General features: G+C 40.3%; 1 protein-coding gene across 2 annotated transcripts in view; it reads right to left on the bottom strand.

Moving 5' to 3' along the window:
• LOC306866555 (NACHT, LRR and PYD domains-containing protein 3-like) overlaps window positions 1–19,287 on the bottom strand; it is a 241,628-nt gene that overhangs the window by 217,878 nt on the left and 4,463 nt on the right. For both annotated transcript variants that reach the window (XR_013783946.1, XM_079411817.1), the window contains exon 7: window positions 18,987–19,157. Coding sequence is in view for 1 of the 2 variants with exons in the window: in XM_079411817.1 (XP_079267943.1) it covers window positions 18,987–19,157 (171 nt within the window). In the remaining variant the exon portion in view is untranslated. The remainder of the gene's footprint in view (window positions 1–18,986; window positions 19,158–19,287) is intronic.

Below are 19,287 nucleotides of genomic sequence, written 5' to 3'. Positions count from 1 at the left end.
ACCTCCGCGGAGGATTTGTTTCCAAAGGCACAGATGGTCCTCAGTCCCTGCCACATCCGTCGAGAGTCATTGAGCTGGAAATGAGACTCAATTCTCTCTCTGTATCTGTGTTTAGCGGCTCTTACTGCACGTCGGAGAGCATAGCACGATGCTTTGTACTCGCTCGTATTCCCAGACAGAAGAGCCTCATTGTAAGCGGCACTGCGTGTGTTAACCGCAGCACGGATTGTTCTGTCCACCCACGGTTTCTGGTTGGAGAATGTCCTTATCGTTATTGTTTCTGTAGCTTGCTCGGTTAACGTGTTTACAAAGCTTAATGCTACATCCGTGAACTCGCTGACGTCAGAAGAACTCGCCCGGAACATGTCCCAGTCGACGTCATCAAGCGCCGCCTGCAGCATAGCCTCTGAGTGGGAGGACCAGCGCGTCACTACTCTCTGCACCGGAGGTTCCTGAACGAGCCTTTGTTTGTATTCCGGTGTTAGAAAAATTGTGGCATGGTCCGATTTGCCAAAAGCCGGTAGTGAGCGGGCTTTGTAGGCATTCTTGAACTGAGTGTAGCAATGATCCAGTGTGTTTGGTCCTCTAGTTGGACAGGATACATGTTGATAAAAGTTCGGCATGACCTGCTTGAGATTGGCTTTGTTAAAGTCCCCCGCAATGATAAAGGCAGCATCAGGATGTTTGTTGATGTAGCCGCTGAGCACATCGTGAAGCTTAGACAAAACCAAGCCGGCGTCCGACTGTGGTGGAATGTACACAGCAGTGACAATGATCGATGAAAACTCCCGGGGCAGATAAAATGGGCGGCAAATAATGGAAAGATGTTCCAAATGAGGCGAGCAGGAACGCGACAGAATGGAGATATTCCTGGGATCACACCATTTCTTGTTGATCATGAAACACACTCCTCCACCCCTGGATTTACCGGCCTCTGTTGTTCTGTCCGTCCGAAAAACAGAGAAGTTATCACTGGGCATTACAGCAGTGTCCGTCACCGAGGACGAAAGCCATGTTTCTGACAAACAAAGGATGTTACAGTCCCTTATGTCCCGTTGGAAACTAATCCTGGCTCTAAGATCGTCCATCTTATTCTCCAAGGATTGGACATTTGCGAGCAGAATGCTCGGGAGAGGAGGACTGTGAGCCCTTTTCCGGAGTCTATCTCGAATCCCAGCGCGTTTCCTGCGATGTTTCTTGATCCGTCGCCTCGGGGGGTTATTGTTCATCTCCGCGTTCCGAAGAATCTCCAGTGGCCATGAAGGATTCCTGGAACAGGTTAGTGTAGCGGTTTGCAATGTCCAAAAGTGTTTCTATGTTGTAGGTGATCAGTGCCGACGTGGAATGTGTAAAAAGAGAAAGTAAAAGTAAGTAAAAAAGTAAGTTAAAGCAAAATCTCAGCGGAGCGGCCTGAACGGCGTCTGAACACAGCGGCGCCATTTTGTACCACTTTTGTGGTACTTTAAACAGCTCCATCAAGGCTTTAGCTGTTACGTGTATGGTTCTGTTTAGTTCCGTTTTTTCCTTATTTGGATCTGTTTACGGCATGGTGTTTGTTTAGAAGAAAGCTTGTGTAATCTTTAAAGTGAAGAGTTTTAAGATGAATACTGAATGGTTTCATTAATTAAGAAACGCTAAAGATTTATTAAAAATAACTTAAAAACGTTACTTTGTTTAATTCTTTTAAATGTCTGTGTCGGTCTCTCCTTACAGCGTTAGGGGGCGGTGATGTAGGTGTGGCCTGGCAGCGGTCGTAAGCTCATTCTGAGTCTGACACAGAAGCGAGAGGTTCTCTGACGGACGCTGCGTAAAATAGATTGCTCTTTTAATTTTCTAAGTTGGGACAAAAGTTAGCTTTTAAATTGTAATGTCACAAGATTTTTACAAGTATCTTATACTATTGTTTAACGGTCTGATATTTTTTATTTCACACCACGGTAAGATAAGTCAACTTCGTATTTGTTATAAACTCTTTTTGGTATAAAAACTTTTTTAAAAGTGCAACAGATTTTGACGTATAAGATGAAACAATAAGATATATCTTATTGTTTTAACTAACGCGTCCGATGCTTTTTTTTTGTTATAGATGAACGAACGTGCTCACATCTTTTTATTTAACTTTGCCAAACTAACTAGTTTTAAATTCTAATGATAGAAAAACTAACATGTCAATTTTGTTTTTGTTTCAGTGTCTACGTTTTTCCTGTTTTAACAACACTGTCTTGACTTGTAGGGGAAAAACAGTCTTTGTACGTTTTACGTACATGTTTGATGTTTTTTCTTGATATGTATGTGAAAACACTTTAATAAAAACTTCCCTTTAACCATTTTAACACAGTTTCATCATTTAAAGTTAAAAGCACATAACATCGGCCCCACACACACACACACACAAAAAACACATTGTCATAAATTCCTTAAGTTCACTGGGGTGAATAACCAGATGGTCACTTAGACGGGGTGGGGGTGTACAAAACAGGCGTCCAAACAGGTGTCCAGTTATGGTGGGGGGGATGGAATTTTTATGAGGACAAGGTGCCCTTCTTTCTCTCTAGTTAGTGTTATTTGAGGATCCCTGCTATATGAGTTAGTGAATCACACAAACAAGAATCCTGTTTTTCTGAATATCTGCACAAATCACAAATGTACAATAAACATGTTACTGAGTAACTTTCAGACACAAATTTCCATTTTATAAATAGAACAAACAGCAGAACCGCTGCATCTCTGAGCTGCCCAGTGTTTTGTTCCTCAGTGTTACACGGACCAGTAAATTATTCAAAGTACAGTCGTTTGCAAAGTTAAACGAATTAGCATTTTAAACAAATCGGCTGATTTAAGGATTCAACTCACTCATTTAGACAGTCACTTGCTGCCACCTACTGGCAGTTGTAGATTCATATTTAAGAAAGTAGCTTATTATTTTGCAATCATTTAATACAGGTGCTGGTCATAAAATTAGAATATCATGAAAAAGTTTATTTATTTCAGTAATACCATTCAAAAAGTGAAACTTGTATATTAGATTCATTCATTACACACAGACTGATATATTTCAAATGTTAATTTCCTTTAATTTTGATGATTATAACTGACAACTAATGAAAGTCCCAAATTCAGTATCTCAGAAAATTAGAATATCAATTTAGACCAATGCAAAAAAAATGATTTTTAGAAATGTTGACCAACTGAAAAGTATGAACATGAAAAGTATGAGCATGTACAGCACTCAATATTTAGTTGGGGCTCCTTTGGCCCGGATTACTGCAGCAATGCGGCGTGGCATGGAGTCGATCAGTCTGTGGCACTGCTCAGGTGTTATGAGAGCCCATGTTGTTCTGATAATGGCCTTCAGCTCTTCTGAATTGTTGGGTCTGGCGTATTGCATCTTCCTCTTCACAATACCCCATAGGTTTTCTATGGGGTTAAGGTCAGGCGAGTTTGCTGGCCAATCAAGAACAGGGATACCATGGTCCTTAAACCAGGTACTGGTAGCTTTGGCACTGTGTGCAGGTGCCAAGTCCTGTTGGAAAATGAAATCTGCATCTCCATAAAGTTGGTCAGCAGCAGGAAGCATGAAGTGCTCTAAAACTTCCTGGTAGACGGCTGCGTTGACCTTGGACCTCAGAACACACAATGGACCAACACCAGCAGATGACATGGCACCCCAAACCATCAATGACTGTGGAAACTTTACACTGGACCGCAAGCAACGTGGATTATGTGCCTCTCCTCTCTTCCTCCAGACTCTGGGACCTTGATTTCCAAAGGAAATGCAAAATTTACTTTCATCAGAGAACATAACTTTGGACCACTCAGCAGCAGTCCAGTCAAAACGCTTCTGACGCTGTCTCTTGTTCAAGAGTGGCTTGACACAAGGAATGCGACAGCTGAAACCCATGTCTTGCATACGTCTGTGCGTGGTGGTTCTTGAAGCACTGACTCCAGCTGCAGTCCACTCTTTGTGAATCTCCCCCACATTTTTGAATGGATTTTGTTTCACAATCCTCTCCAGGGTGCGGTTATCCTTATTGCTTGTACACTTTTTTCTACCACATCTTGTCCTTCCCTTCGGCTCTCTATTAATGTGCTTGGACCCAGAGCTCTGTGAACAGCCAGTCTCTTTAGCAATGACCTTTTGTGTCTTGCCCTCCTTGTGCAAGGTGTCAGTGGTCGTCTTTTGGACAACAGTCAAGTCAGCAGTCTTCCCCATGATTGTGTAGCCTACAGAACTAGACTGAGAGACCATTTAAAGGCTTTTGCAGGTGTTTTGAGTTAATTAGCTGATTAGAGTGTGGCACCGGGGGTCTTCAATATTGAACATTTTCACAATATTCTAATTTTCTGAGATACTGAATTTGGGACTTTCATTAGTTGTCAGTTATAATCATCAAAATGAAAGGAAATAAACATTTGAAATATATCAGTCTGTGTGTAATGAATGAATCTAATATACAAGTTTCACTTTTTGAATGGTATTACTGAAATAAATCAACTTTTTCATGATATTCTAATTTTATGACCAGCACCTGTATTTCTACATTACAAAGTTATAGTTAAACTTAACAGAATTTATTCAAAATCCATCTAGTCATTTTGTTGATAGTGATTTAATTTGATTGTTAATAGCCATTATTCCCCCACTTGCATCGTTAAACCATTGTTCTCATCAAAATACTGTTCATTCATTTTTTTCAAAACTTTTTTTGTGGTGTTGTACTCTTTCATGTTGCGCCTTTACCCTAGACGGGGCATAACAGATTGAATTCATTGATTAAATTTAAGAATCTGGCATAAGAGGACACATGACTATATATATATATATATTTATACACACACACATACATATTTTTACATATATAATATTCCCATCATCAGCTAATGTTAAATATTGATCTCATTGCTATCAAATAAAATAAGTACTAAAAAGTACTAAAATCAGAAAAAACTTAGAAACCTAGTACTGAACTTAGATGGTGTTGAGTGTAGCTGCTGGTGAAATGTACTCACTTCAGTCTCTTCAGCTCACACACAGAATTCTTCAGTCCCTCACAGATCTCTTTGACTCCTGAGTCCAGCAGACGACTGTTGTTCAGGTTCATCTCTTTCAGGATGGTTTTGGAGGAGAGAACAGTAGCTAGCACTGAACAGCTTTTCTCTGTCAGCTCACAATTATTCAGCCTGAACACAAAAACAGCATTTCAGCCAGGACCACTTTCATCAAGTATATTTATTACAATTATATTGCATACAGTTAGTGTTGGTGGTATGGTTCTGTTCAGAGCAAAACTCCACACGCCTGTCCATGCAGCCATGCTTGAACAGAGCGGGGAGAGCAGGGGTACAGAACAGATCCAGTATATGCCTACGTAATTACAATTCACAATTTACATGATTGTAGAAAATACAAATAGATGGTAGAGAATATCTGCAATGTAGTGAAGTGAATACGAAAAGAAACAAAAGTCAGATTAGATTACAGGTTCAGTTGGGTGGAGCTGGGGTTGGAGGAGGGAGTTTGAAAGAATGGAATTAAATGGAATAAATTCACTCACATTATTTTCTCCAGTTTGCTGTGAGAGTCCATCAAAAGAGCAGAGAGTTTCTCCCAATCCAGATCTCCTAATTTATCTTCACTCAGATCCAGTTCCTTCAGTAGTAATGGACTTTTACCCAGAACTCCAGTGAGATACTCACACGCTTCCTCTGCAGCAGGACTTTCCAAAAACCTACAGGAAGCAGATAAGGATTTCAGATCATTTATATTTTTACATTATTATTGCCACTAATTCTGTTGTGTGTCTGTTGAATTTCTCTGAACTGCTATTTAATTCCAGTTCATGTCCTATTCAACAACGGTGCATTTGACCCTTCTATCCATTTTCATACAGCTGATCTCACATCTGTGGTTCATTTTGAAATATTTGAAGGTTTTTTTCACCTGATGGTCTTTAATGAACAGAGTCCATCCTGTAGTAAATCGCTGAGCTGCTTCACTCCTGATTGTCCAGGATCATTTCCTGTGAGATCCAGCTCTATCAGGTGTGAAGGGTTTGATCTCAGAGCTGAAGCCAGAGCTTTATAACCTTCTTCAGTGATACTGCAGTCTGAAAGTCTATTAAAAAAAGATGATATTCTTCCTTATAACACAGCTTGTCACACAAGTACATGTTCTAGACTGAAGAAAATAAAAAAAACATGCACTACAGGATTTTGGTCTGAATGACCCTTTTCACAGTATAGCTGGTAAAGCTCTATATTGGTGAACGCAAACTACAACAAATGCAAGTTTTACATTTTAATTTTCTACAACTGCAAGAAGAAAAATCCATGATAGCATTTCTGTGACTTTACAAAAGAGAGAAAAAAAAGAGTCAACATTGACTGCATTGGTCAGAAGAAAGAAAAATGTCTCATTTGACATCACTCCCTCGGCTGCTGTATTAGAAACACTCACACAACAGCGTTAACTAGTTTTCTGTCATTTAATGCCAAGGGAACACAACGTGCAGTGTTAAAAATACAATACGTTTATAATAAGTATATATAATAAGTTTTATGATGCTAATAACTTTGGAAACGCATCATCACAGGTTGTGTAAAGGGTCATGACCTCGCTGACACCACTGTGGTTCAATCATAAAATTACACAACCATGGCCAGACATATGTTTGTTTGATTTGTTCAGTTAAATACCAGTCAGAAATTATTAGACACATTTCCACTGCGGACGCAAGGACTGAACGGGTCAGCCGGGGCCAACAGCTTCCAACTAATTATTAATATTATGTGTATTATAAACGAATATATATCGCGTATAATTATATACAACTATAGTGCATATTTTCCTATTTTTAAACAGGAGATTTAAATAATCAAATAATAAATGGGACTATACATTATAAAATATGCTTGGAATAATAAGAACACATTTTACATAATAAGTATTTTTAAAAACATTTTCCACAATAAAAAGAATGTGACTGGCCACGTGAGCAGTGCATTCCCGGGTGCGCAGGATACCAGAACTCACTCCTCCACGGTGAATAAATCTCCATCCGAATCCAAGGTGATATATACATTTATTTTTACAGACGTCCATTTGAGAAACAATTACCGTCCGAATCGGGCTTATGATCACATGGCTACTTTAAACAGCTCCATCAAGGCTTTAGCCCCAAAGAGCACACATTTAGAAATATAATGATAAATTCTCATATGTTCTCGCCTCGTTTCTGTACAGAGGCTGATTCTGTATTATTTTAATGTTTCACTACTTTATGCGATCTGAAGAGTTTTGAGTGCTCTCTCCCATCTCACTACCATCACTTATTGTGGGGCGGAAATGTCATCAAAATGATGTTAAAAAAATATACATAGCCATTTAATGAGTTTCTGTTTTTAATAACATATATGCTATAGCAGGGGTTCCCAAACTCATTCCTTGAGCCATTTTGCATGTCTCCTTTATCAATCACACCTGATTCAACTCATCAGCTCATTAGTAGCAACTCCAACACTTGAAATGGGTGTCAGACAAAGGAGACATGCAAAATGTTACTTTCCTGCCGAGTTTAACTCCAACCCTGATCAAACACACCTACCTGTGATTTTCTAATGATCCTGAAGACATTGATCAGCATGCTCAGGTGTGTTTGATTAGGGTTAGAGCTAAACTCTGCAGGAAAGTGGATCTCACGAGCCAGATTTGAGGATCCCTGCTATAGGAGTTAGTGTAGTGTATCACACAAACAATTAATTAACAACACAAATTTCCATTTTATAAATAGAACAAACAGCAGAACCGCTGCATCTCTGAGCTGCACAGTGTTTTGTTCCTCAGTGTTACACGGACCAGTAAATTATTCAAAGTACAGTCGTTTGCAAAGTTAAACGAATTAGCATTTTAAACGAATCGGCTGATTTAAGGATTCAACTTACTCATTTAGACAGTCACTTGCTGCCACCTACTGGCAGTTGTAGTTTCATATTTAAGAAAGTAGCTAATTATTTTACTTTTGCAATCATTTAATATTTCTACATTACAAAGTTATAGTTAAACTTAACAGAATTTATTCAAAATCAGTTAAAGGCAGTTAATGTGCCCTCCAAAAATCTAAACAATTAGACAGAAATATTCATTTGTTTTAATATAATTTAATAATAAATATGATTTTCACTCCTATCTGATTCTCTATATTTAAAAATATATATATTTTTTTTTCTAATTTGTTTTTTTTTATTTGGGCTAGTTAAATTAATTTTTGGGCTACTAAAATCTGTAAAAATGAGTACCTGCCCGAAGGGCTACCAGGGATTTTGACATTTTGCGAGCCCTGTAGACATTTACAAATGCATTTTAAGATGTAGAAATGTAAATAAAAATAAATAAAAAAAACACTTCAGTTTTTCCAATCTGCATATGGATTTTCCAACAGACAACAAATATTTACTTTTCCTAGTTAATTCCCATTCAATAATGTTAGTATTAATGCATGTCAAACACTCACAGCAGTGTGTTGAGTTGACAGTGTTTATCCTGCAGTAGAGCAGCGATCTGATTCACTCGTGTGTCTCCTAGTTCATGTCCACTCAGATTCAGCTCTCTCAGGAGTAACGGGTTTTTACCCACAATTCCAGTCACATACTGACAGGCTTCATCTGCAGCAGGACCCAAAAACCTGCAGAAAGGAAGATAAAGCAGGAATCAATTCAGTTCTCACCTTTTATACAATGGACAACATAGAAAATATTGCTTAAAAGCACAAGTCTTTTTTTTCTTTGTTAACTTTGATGCAGCAACAGGTTGTTCAACATATCTTATAAGTATAAAAAGAAAAAGTTCACCTACATATTTATTTTGTATTATTTGATCACGTCTCACCTCAGTGTCTTGAGTTGACAGTTTGGATCCTGTAGTAAATCACTGAGCTGCTTCACTCCTGATTGTCCAGGATCATTTCCTGTGAGATCCAGCTCTATCAGGTGTGAAGGGTTTGATCTCAGAGCTGAAGCCAGAGCTTTATAACCTTCTTCAGTGATACTGCAGTCTGAAAGCCTAGAACAGAAATTAAAATGTAACTTTCAACAGATTAATGAGCTATTCCAGAAATAACCTTTACAATATTAATCTATAAAGTGAATTATTTTTGTTCCTTGTCAGTTTACTGTGCTATTTAGTGTACAACTGAATCAAAAAGGCCTAGAGACCTTTAAAATTGTACACATCAGCTCACCTGAGAACCTTCAGGTTACAGTTACTGAAAGGGTTCATGAACTGAGAAATTAATTTCCCTTGATCTTTTGGCATGTAACAGGTCAACATACTATAAAAACATCCTGTAAGTTTCAGAACTAAAAACTTTCTTAGTTCAAAAACAGCTTTTATTTTTTCCAAACCCAGAAAATGACTCATTTTGGAATGTCACTGTAAGAAGTGGTCTGAACGCACACATGTAACCACAGACATCCTGACGCCGTATGGAATGGACATTTTTTTTAATTTTATCTCCTGGGACCAGAAAACCATATATTTTGGGTTTTTGAGAGCCCTTGTCATTTGGAGAAACTCCACAGAAAAACCCTCCCTAACTGCTAACTCCATTAAGTCGCAGTAAATTCAAGGACGATATCGCAGAGGATGATGTTTTTACGATCGACTCGAACTAAAGACAATTTCCAGACTTTTCGAACCGTAAGACTCTTACGACCTTGCATAGCAGCACATTCCAGGGAAACGCGCCTTTTCTGTGGTGCTAACAAAGAGAACCACACCTTTGAATTAGAAACGAGTTTTAAAAGGGAACAAAGTTATACTCGTTTCTGCTACTTAAACAATATACTCGAAAAAAAAAAAAACACTATAGACAATATAGTTTATACATATATTAAAGGATGTTTTTGTTTGTGTCATTTCTAAGCTTGTTGTGTATTTTGAACTTATAGAAATCTGTTTCCAGAATGTATAAGTTTACCTGATCACTAGATGTTCAGTTCACCTACTATTTGTGTCATTTAGAATTCGGGATGGTTTAATCAATGTATTTAACCCAGTAATATCCTCTGTGGTCACGTGTATTTTTGTGCATATCAAAATATAAGTGTTTGGTTTCTTTAGAAAGCTAACCTTATGAAGAATATTATGGTTGAATGAAAATGATCCGTTACATCAATGCATGATTACAATAACGGATAGAAACTTGCTTTCAATAAGTTGTTTCATGTGACGAATGACTGAACAAGATAATGTATGCAAAACACGCAACTGTGCAGGGCGGGGCTCCGCCCACAGAAACACTTGCGATTGGATCAAACGCCCCACAGAAACACTTGCGATTGGATCAAACGCCCCGGAGGCGGATCCCAAATCGGCCCGTTAAAACGGATGCACAACCATGAAAGTTCAGTTGGAGTTGAAAACTACAGGAGGCTCACACACGTCTCGCTCATCTCTCGTTCTGCTCACGCTGCAAAGCGCTTCTGGCCTCTAACATCACGGCGAAGGCATTGCACAGCGATCAAAGTTAAACTTCTAAGAGCTGACAAAGACTTCCTGAAAGCTTCATCACGTCAGAACGAGACCCTCCAACCACTGAAGAGTAACCGCGTCACACGACCTACCGAGCAGCCAATCCACACGCAGTCCGTCTCGACCTGAACAAAGGACGGAATTCACCTGAGGAAAAAGCCTGAATTTGAACCGAAGGAAAGACTGAGTTCGATCGGAAACAACTGAAGGCACAGTAAGGCAAAATCTCTTTATTGACTGAAACCGGGATACCTCTCGGTTGAGAGTAAAGATAGAATGATTCTCTGTCTATGAGTTTCCTCAGGTTGAAAAGCTAGCATTAGAAATGAAGACTCTCTTCAGAGCATAACAACCCATTGCAACGAATGTGTGTGTTTATGTCTGTTTTGTGTTGTCTAGTCAGTAGTGTATTAGAGTAGTGAATAAAACTTTGACTTTATTAAGAAATCTCTTGTCTGTGCTATGGGTTTCGCATCTCGTAATTATTTGCCAAAAGATCGCGTTTACCTACGCTCATGAGTCTGAGAACTAAGTTAACTATTTGGTTATTTTAATCGTTGGCCACAAATTAAATAAACAAAGTGTTAAGAGATAACTTGCTGAGATTAATGCTTGCTGGACAAGTCGTTGATAAGGTATAAGTTGGACGTTCTGATTAATATCCATTAATCATACGTCACTCGTAAGGGTGGTTCCCCAAAGCTAAAATAAATATATGTAGGATTATTATTAACAATATCTTACATCACATTATGATAGTCTGCTGTAAAAGGTCAACACCTGTTTCTATATTATTACCTCGTTATCCCCGACCACTGACTCGCACATGTAATAGGAGTGGAAATACTAAAGAGAGGCAAACGCAGGGTTACAAGATGCTGTGTAGTGTAAGTTGCCTTCCTTGTGATCCTAACATCGCATCTACATCCGACACCTGAACATCAGCAAAACTAAGGAGCTGATAGTGGACTTCAGTACGAAGCAGGAGCGGTCATACCAGCCGATCACGATCAACGGGACTCCAGTGGAGAGAGTGGACAGCTTCAGATACCTGGGTGTTCACATCACGCAGGACTTGACTTGGTCCTGTCATACCAGCACCCTGGTGAAGAAGGCCAGGCAGCGTCTGTACCATCTGAGACGCTTAAGGGACTTTAGACTTCCCTCTCGGGTGCTTAAGACTTTTTACACCTGCACCATCGAGAGCGTCCTGACGGGCAGCATCACTTCCTGGTTCGGGAACTGCACTATGCAGGACAGACGAGCCCTCCAGAGGGTGGTGCGTTCAGCGGAACGTACCATCCACACCGAGCTCCCTGACCTGCAGGAGATCTACAGCAAGCGGTGCCTGACCAGGGCCAGGAAGATAGTGAAGGACCTCAGCCATCCCAACAATGGACTCTTTTCTCTGCTGCGTTCAGGGAGGCGCTTCCGCTCCATGAAGGCGAACACAGAGAGAATGAGGAGGAGCTTCTTCCCGCAGGCCATTCGGAGTCTTAACCTCTCTCCACTCTAATCACATCACCCCACACTTCCACTTTGCACATTTTTCAATTACAATCTGCACTAATTTGTAAAAGGTTACGTAAGGATAAATGAGTGGGACTTACATACCATTTGTCTTTTGTCTTTAGTATTCCTTTTACTCACTTATACACTTTACTGCACAGCACACGGTCACTTTATCACTGACATACACTTTACTTTTTATAGAATCTATATAGGATTCTATAAAAAGAATCCTATAGGATAGGAAGGAAGATGGCGGCGCGATCGATCGCTGCTGCTGCTCCGGGTCCCAAAGACGGTGCTTTTATGTCGTTTAATGTCGTCTGTTCGTCTCCAAATAGTGTCAGTTTACCGCTAACTCTTAAGGAAATCACCCCAGAATTCATCTATGATCGCCAAAGTCTTTTGGATATCAGCAACGCATACGAACATCAACTCTCGCCGGCGGCTACTGAGAAGCTATGAGGCCTTTGTTTACTGCTGGAGCCGGACCTCGAGACCGCGGCCTCGCCTACTGACGCTACCCGCACAAGGCAGCGTCGCAAGCGGTGTGAGAGAGGACGGAAGCGCGGTAAGCGCGGAGGTATACGAGCTAGGCTAAGAGCTAACCCCTCAAGACCGGCTCTTCCAACACTCATGCTCTCAAACGTTCGCTCTCTGGAAAACAAACTGGACTTAATTCAACTCAGTCGATCTACACAGCATGAGGCAAGGGACTGTTGCGTGTTTGTTTTCACCGAAACATGGCTAAACGACAACATCCCGGCCTCCGCCATTAAATTGCACGGGCTTACCAACTTCCGAGCGGACAGAGATTCATCACTGTCTGGTAAGACACGCGGAGGTGGCTTGTGTGTGTATATCAACAAAGACTGGTGTAACAATCCTGCGGTGTTATCAAAACACTGTTCATCGCTGGTGGAGTTTATGGTTGTGAAGTGTCGACCGTTCTATCTGCCGCGGGAGTTCACGGCCATTGTTATCGTTGCGGTTTACATCCCCCCCGTGTGCAAACGCTAAGGACGCGCTTCGTGAACTGTATAGCGCCATCAGTGAACAACAAACAAAAAACCCCGACGGCTTTTACATCATAGCCGGTGACTTCAACCACGCAAACTTAAAGACAGTTTTGCCAAAGTTCTACCAACATGTGAACTTTGCAACAAGGGGAAAGAACACACTGGACTTTGTTTACACAACAGTTAAGAATGCTTACAAGGCTGAACCCCGCCCCCACCTCGGGTACTCCGACCACATCACTGTTATGCTAATCCCAGCATATAGACCACTTCTCAAACTCACCAAACCGGTTGAAAAGTAGATCACAGTATGGCCAGACAATGCCACCTCAGCACTGCAGGACTGCTTCCAGGACACAGACTGGAACATGTTTAAAGAGGCAGCCACCTACAACAACCACACAGACCTGAATGAGTACACTGAAACTGTGACTGCTTACATCAAAAAGTGCACTGATGATGTGACAGTCACCAAGACCATCACCACACGTGCAAACCAGAAGCCATGGATGACAGCAGAGGTTCGTGGGCTGCTAAAGACCAGAGATGAAGCATTCAGATCAGGAGATAAAGCAGCCCTCAAAACAGCAAGAGCCAATCTGTCCTGTGGCATCAAAAAAGCAAAACGGTCATATGCCAAAAAAATCAACAACCACTTCACAGACAGCAGAGACACACGGAGCCTGTGGCAAGCCATTCAGACCATCACAGACTACAAGCCCCCGCCACAGGCCTGTGATGAGGACACATCACTCCCCGATGCACTCAACCACTTTTATTCACGGTTTGAAATGCAGAATGACACACCTGCACAAAAACTGCCCACACCTCCCAACGACCGGGCGCTCTGTCTGTCTCCAGCTGACGTAAGGAAGACCCTATCTAGGATTAAACCACGCAAGGCTGCGGGTCCTGACAACATACCTGGCCGTGTTCTGAGAGACTGTGCTGCACAGCTGACAGATGTCCTAACAGATATCTTCAACAACTCGCTGAGACAGGCAGTCGTCCCCACATGTTTCAAATCCACAACAATCATACCGGTACCAAAGAAATCACCTGTGTCCTGTCTCAATGACTACCGTCCCATAGCACTGACTTCAATCATGATGAAGTGCTTTGAGAGGCTAGTCATGCATAACATCAAAACCAGCCTCCCCAACACACTCGACCCGCTCCAGTTTGCATACCGTCCAAACCGCTCTACGGACGATGCAATTTCCTCCACCCTCCACCTGGCTCTTACCCACCTAGAAAATAAAGACTCCTATGTTAGAATGCTGTTCATTGACTTCAGCTCGGCATTCAACACAATAATCCCACAACAGCTCATAAATAAGCTAAACCTGCTGGGCCTTAACAATTCCCTTTGTAACTGGATCCTGGACTTTCTAACTGGAAGACCTCAGTCAGTCCGTGTCGGCAACAACACCTCGAGCACTACAACACTGAGCACAGGTTCCCCACAAGGCTGTGTGCTTAGCCCGCTGCTCTTCACACTGCTGACCCACGACTGCACTGCCAAGTTCAGCTCCAACCACATCATCAAGTTTGCTGATGACACAACAGTGGTAGGTCTCATCAGCAACAATGATGAAACGCACTACAGAGAGGAAGTGGCACAGCTGGCTGAATGGTGTGGCACAAACAATCTGTCCCTCAATGTGGAGAAGACAAAGGAGGTTGTGATGGACTTCAGAAGAAACTCCGTTGACCACCCCCCACTGACCATCGACAGCTCGACTGTGGAGGGAGTCAGCATCACTAAATTCCTGGGGGTGCACATCACAGAGGATCTCACCTGGACCACCAACACCATGTCACTCTCCAAAAAGGCACAACAGCGCCTACACTTTCTCCGCCGGCTGAAAAGAGCAAGTCTCCCTCCACCCATCCTCACCACATTCTACAGAGGCACCATTGAGAGTGTGCTGACCAGCTGCATCACTGTCTGGTACGGGAACTGCAGTGCTGCTGACCGCAAGACCCTCCAGCGGACAGTGAACACAGCTGCAAAGATCATCGGTGCCCCTCTCCCCTCCATCCTGGACATCTTCCTTACACGATGCTCCAGCAAAACCAACAGCATCGTGAAGGACTCCACCCATCCCTCCCACAGTCTCTTCCAGCTCCTACCATCAGGAAGACGGTACCGGAGCATCAGAGCCCGCTCCGCCAGACTGCTCAACAGCTTTTCCCCCCAGGCTGTGAGAGCCCTGAACTCAAACCACCCCGCCCCCCTCTGAAACCCCATGCAAACCCCTACTTCCTGAAACATGGACCACCCCCCACACCAAAGAAAAACTGTATGGAACTTTAATTTTTTTTTATTTAGTTAATTTTTATTTTTTGTGCAATTCAAAGTGTGCTACACACAGGTGAGTGGGCCTGTACAAACCACCTGTAGTAACACACTCTCCTCTATGTGCACTATGGACACTTTACACTATGGACACTTACACTTTACACTATGTGCACTATGGACACTTACACACACTGCTGCGTGTGCACAATCTCACAAAAGACTCAGCAATATATGTATGTTTACATGCTCATGCACTACAAATCATCCTGCACTGTTCCCCAACCAGCTCCTGACTCAAATATCTCTCTTTGCACATGTACAGTATTTGTGAAGCATTCCTATAGTTTGTATTTTTTATCTTCTATTTCTTTTAGTTTGTATAGGGTAATATTTATGTGAAGCATTCGTATAGTTGTATTTTTTATCCTTTACTCTTTTAGTTTGTATAGGGTAAATACTTATATATAGTATACTTATAGTTAAATCTGTCAGTAGGTTAGTTGTGTATAGGTTTATAGTGTTTTTTACTTCATTGTTGTATGTCTGTATTTATGTAGCACCGTGGTCCTGCGAGACACGACATTTCGTTCCACTGTATGTCCCCACATGTAGCGGAATGACAATAAAGCTCAACTTGACTTGACTTGACTTGATAGAATCATATTCTATTTTTATTCTTCATATCTATTTATTTTATTTTATTGCTAGTTTATTTATATATATATGTTTACTGTACTTTTTCTATTTGTATTTTTGTAAACTTGAGGTTTTTCTTAATTTTGTTGGACAATTTGTTGGATAGTCGTACAATACATTTCACTACATGTCGTACTATGTATGTATATGTATGTGACAAATAAAATTTGAATTTGAAATTTGAAGTGAACTATGTCCTGCACCCACTAGTAAAAAAAAATATAAAAAATGATATCTGGTGTCTGAATGATATTTGGTTTGACTGTATATCATTCGGTTATTTTCACACTTAACTATGCCCATTAAAATGTATTTTACATGTTTTTTTTACTTTCACTGTTAATTTCTTTGCTCTATGGTACATCATCTTAATAGCATTAGTTTTAATAGCATTAGAGCTGCTCCATTGCAGCGGTTTAGTTCCATAATCACACGTTTTGCTGTAATAATGCAGGGAACCGCTCGTTATAAGCCTCCTAAATGTGATATTTTCAGAAATAAGTTGCGTTTTTTCATCTGAAATGTGCTGCGATTTATATTCCAAAGCCACTCATATAATGCAGAATCACTCATGAGGCAAGCAAAACTCAAAATTTGTACTGGTGCAGAATGAGAGGGATAAGTACAGTACTACGACCGAACTACAAACTATCCAGTGATTTCTGTAAGTAATGAATATTCACTCGATGAGCTCACGCATCTGCGCCGCCACACGCTCAGTCTACTCAGCGTGCTTTGCTTAGCCCATCAGCTCACGCACATCAGCTATAAAGGTGTTAATACTGAATGTTTAACATTAAATTAATTGCATATATACTTCGTAGACATCCTTAATCTCTAATAACTCCATTCTGCTGCCAGTTGTCGGTGTTCCTTTGTCTGAATATGGCACTTATCACACGTTTGGTATCGGGGCATTTTAACGAGTACGAGTACAGGAGCTAAGTATCGGGCCTAAAACTACCTAAAACTAGAGATGCACCGATTGCAATTTTCTTGGCCGATTCCAATTTTTTCTGTGACCTGCCGATACTGATTTTTGCAGATTCCGATTTTCTTTCTAAGAACAATAATTGACTGCATATACAAACAAAAATCTATGCAAATTTCAATGCAAAAATTATTTGCATAATAAAAGAAATTATTAAACATTACAATTCCCCCAATCTGGACTATGTTACATATTTTCTCTCACTTAAGTCTCCAAATAAAGTGCTCTGTGACTGGAAAGAGGAAGAAATAGTTAACTTAAAATGAGTTGCAGTATGTAACAAAACAGATGTAATTTCCCACTATGTTTATCAATTGTAATTTTTCCCCCTAACCTAACCTTAAATTATTATTAAATTAATAATTTTATAAGATTAATGTTTTGCATATTTTTTTAAACATACAAATAAATGTTGAAAAACTGCAATGATACTTTTAAATATGACTAAACCACCAGCAGGTAGCAGCAAGTGTCTGTTTTAATGAGCGAGTCATTTATTCATTCATTCAGCCGATGCATTCAAACGGCTGATTTATTCAGAAACGAGGCAAGTGACTGTCCTTATGAATGGGCCACTGAATCATTGACTCACTCCAGTCATTCAAAAACGTGGATTCATTCAGTAACGAAACACCGCCGTGTGTTGCTTGGAGACACACAACAGTTCTGCTGTGGCTTTGATCAGAACTATTTTCGTCAGCGAAATTGAGTAAAAACTGTCAATATTTTGTCTAAAATATAAGTTGCTTAATTTTAACTTCTAATTTTAAATATCTTTTTTTGCTACCGCAGTATGCATCTATACATTTCTGTGAGTTACTTTGTGTGTGCTGCCTCTGTCACATACTCACTCAGGCTGTGCGAGCCTCATCTGGCATGACATAAATACATTAGTCACCGTTTACACTGAATGCAATTAAAATTAGAATAATTCTCAAGTGAAACGACGTGTTTACACGCAACTGTGAGTGTGCGCGTGGCTGTGATGTCATTGCCTGCACCGCTGGCAATAAAAGGATCGGCTCAGAATCGGCAAAACAATAGACTGACCGGCCAGTCACCGATCGGGGCCGGTCATGTGAAAAATCGGCCAATTTCAATCACTGGCCGGTCAATCGGTGCATCTATACCTAAAACCAACAAACTGTCCTCAGTATATTATTCCATCTCTTTTCCTTAGACAAGACAAAGTTGACCCTGGTCTGTTATTGGTTAACAAATGTTTGGTAAACAAATGTTTGTTTACTGGTTCCTTCCCTAACAGTCTTAAATGTGCTTTGGTGACGCCATATCTTAAAAAAAAAAAAACCCACGATCCTTCTTCTCTTTCCAAATTTACTGAATACTGAGCTATTTTGTTATTGTTGTGTTTTAAATTTGATAGACTTGTTTTATTCATCTTATTTTTTTATTCTATTCTGTACAGCACTTTGGTCAACTTCGGTTGTTTTTAAATGTGCTTTACAAATAAATATTGTATTGTATTGTTTTGTATTAATATGCAAAACTGTTAGCCAATGATAGCAGTGAGAATTCACTTTAGTGTTTTGAATGTGCCCCGCCTATAAAAACAGACTGCAGAGAGGGTCAAAACCCGGATACAAAATAGCCTATTATATCTAAATCGTGATGTTTTTTATGTCAAAATCTTGCTAATATTCTAGGTGCATCACAGAGAACATTGTAAAATAAAAATGCATTACATGATTTCAATCATATTAAAACTGGCCTTAGAAATGGCCTAACATAAGTCCACTCTTAAACCACATTGAAATGCTGAGGTAGGACCTGGAATGTAGAGTTCATGCTGGAATTAAAGCCTATAAATTTCACTGAGCTGAAGCAGTTCTGCCCTCAATTCTGTGGCAAATTATCTAGGTTCATGTTAACAGATGGATCTGAATTCTAACCAACACTAGGGATTGTCACAAAACTTACCTCAGTATTTCTAATTTGCAATTTATATTCTTCAGTCCAGTGCAGAGCAGCTTCACTCCTGAATCCTGCAGATCATTATTGCTCATGTTCAGCTCTTTCAGACTTGTATCTGATCCAAGAACTGTAGCCAGAGCTGGACAGCTTTTGTCTGTTAAGTGACAATCATTTAGCCTAAAAGAGAAATATCAGATATTAAATATCAATTATTTTTACATGGGCAATAAATATACTGCATATATATTAGAATTTTATTGATTAAAATTTCCTAGATAAATCAAACTAGCATGTTTGAATAAAATGT

This window comes from Barbus barbus, assembly GCF_936440315.1.
Source record: "Barbus barbus genome assembly, chromosome: 4".
Classification (NCBI taxonomy): Eukaryota; Metazoa; Chordata; class Actinopteri; order Cypriniformes; family Cyprinidae; genus Barbus; species Barbus barbus.
Note: the sequence above shows the minus strand (reverse complement) of the source record. Positions and strands in the feature narration are given on the sequence as shown.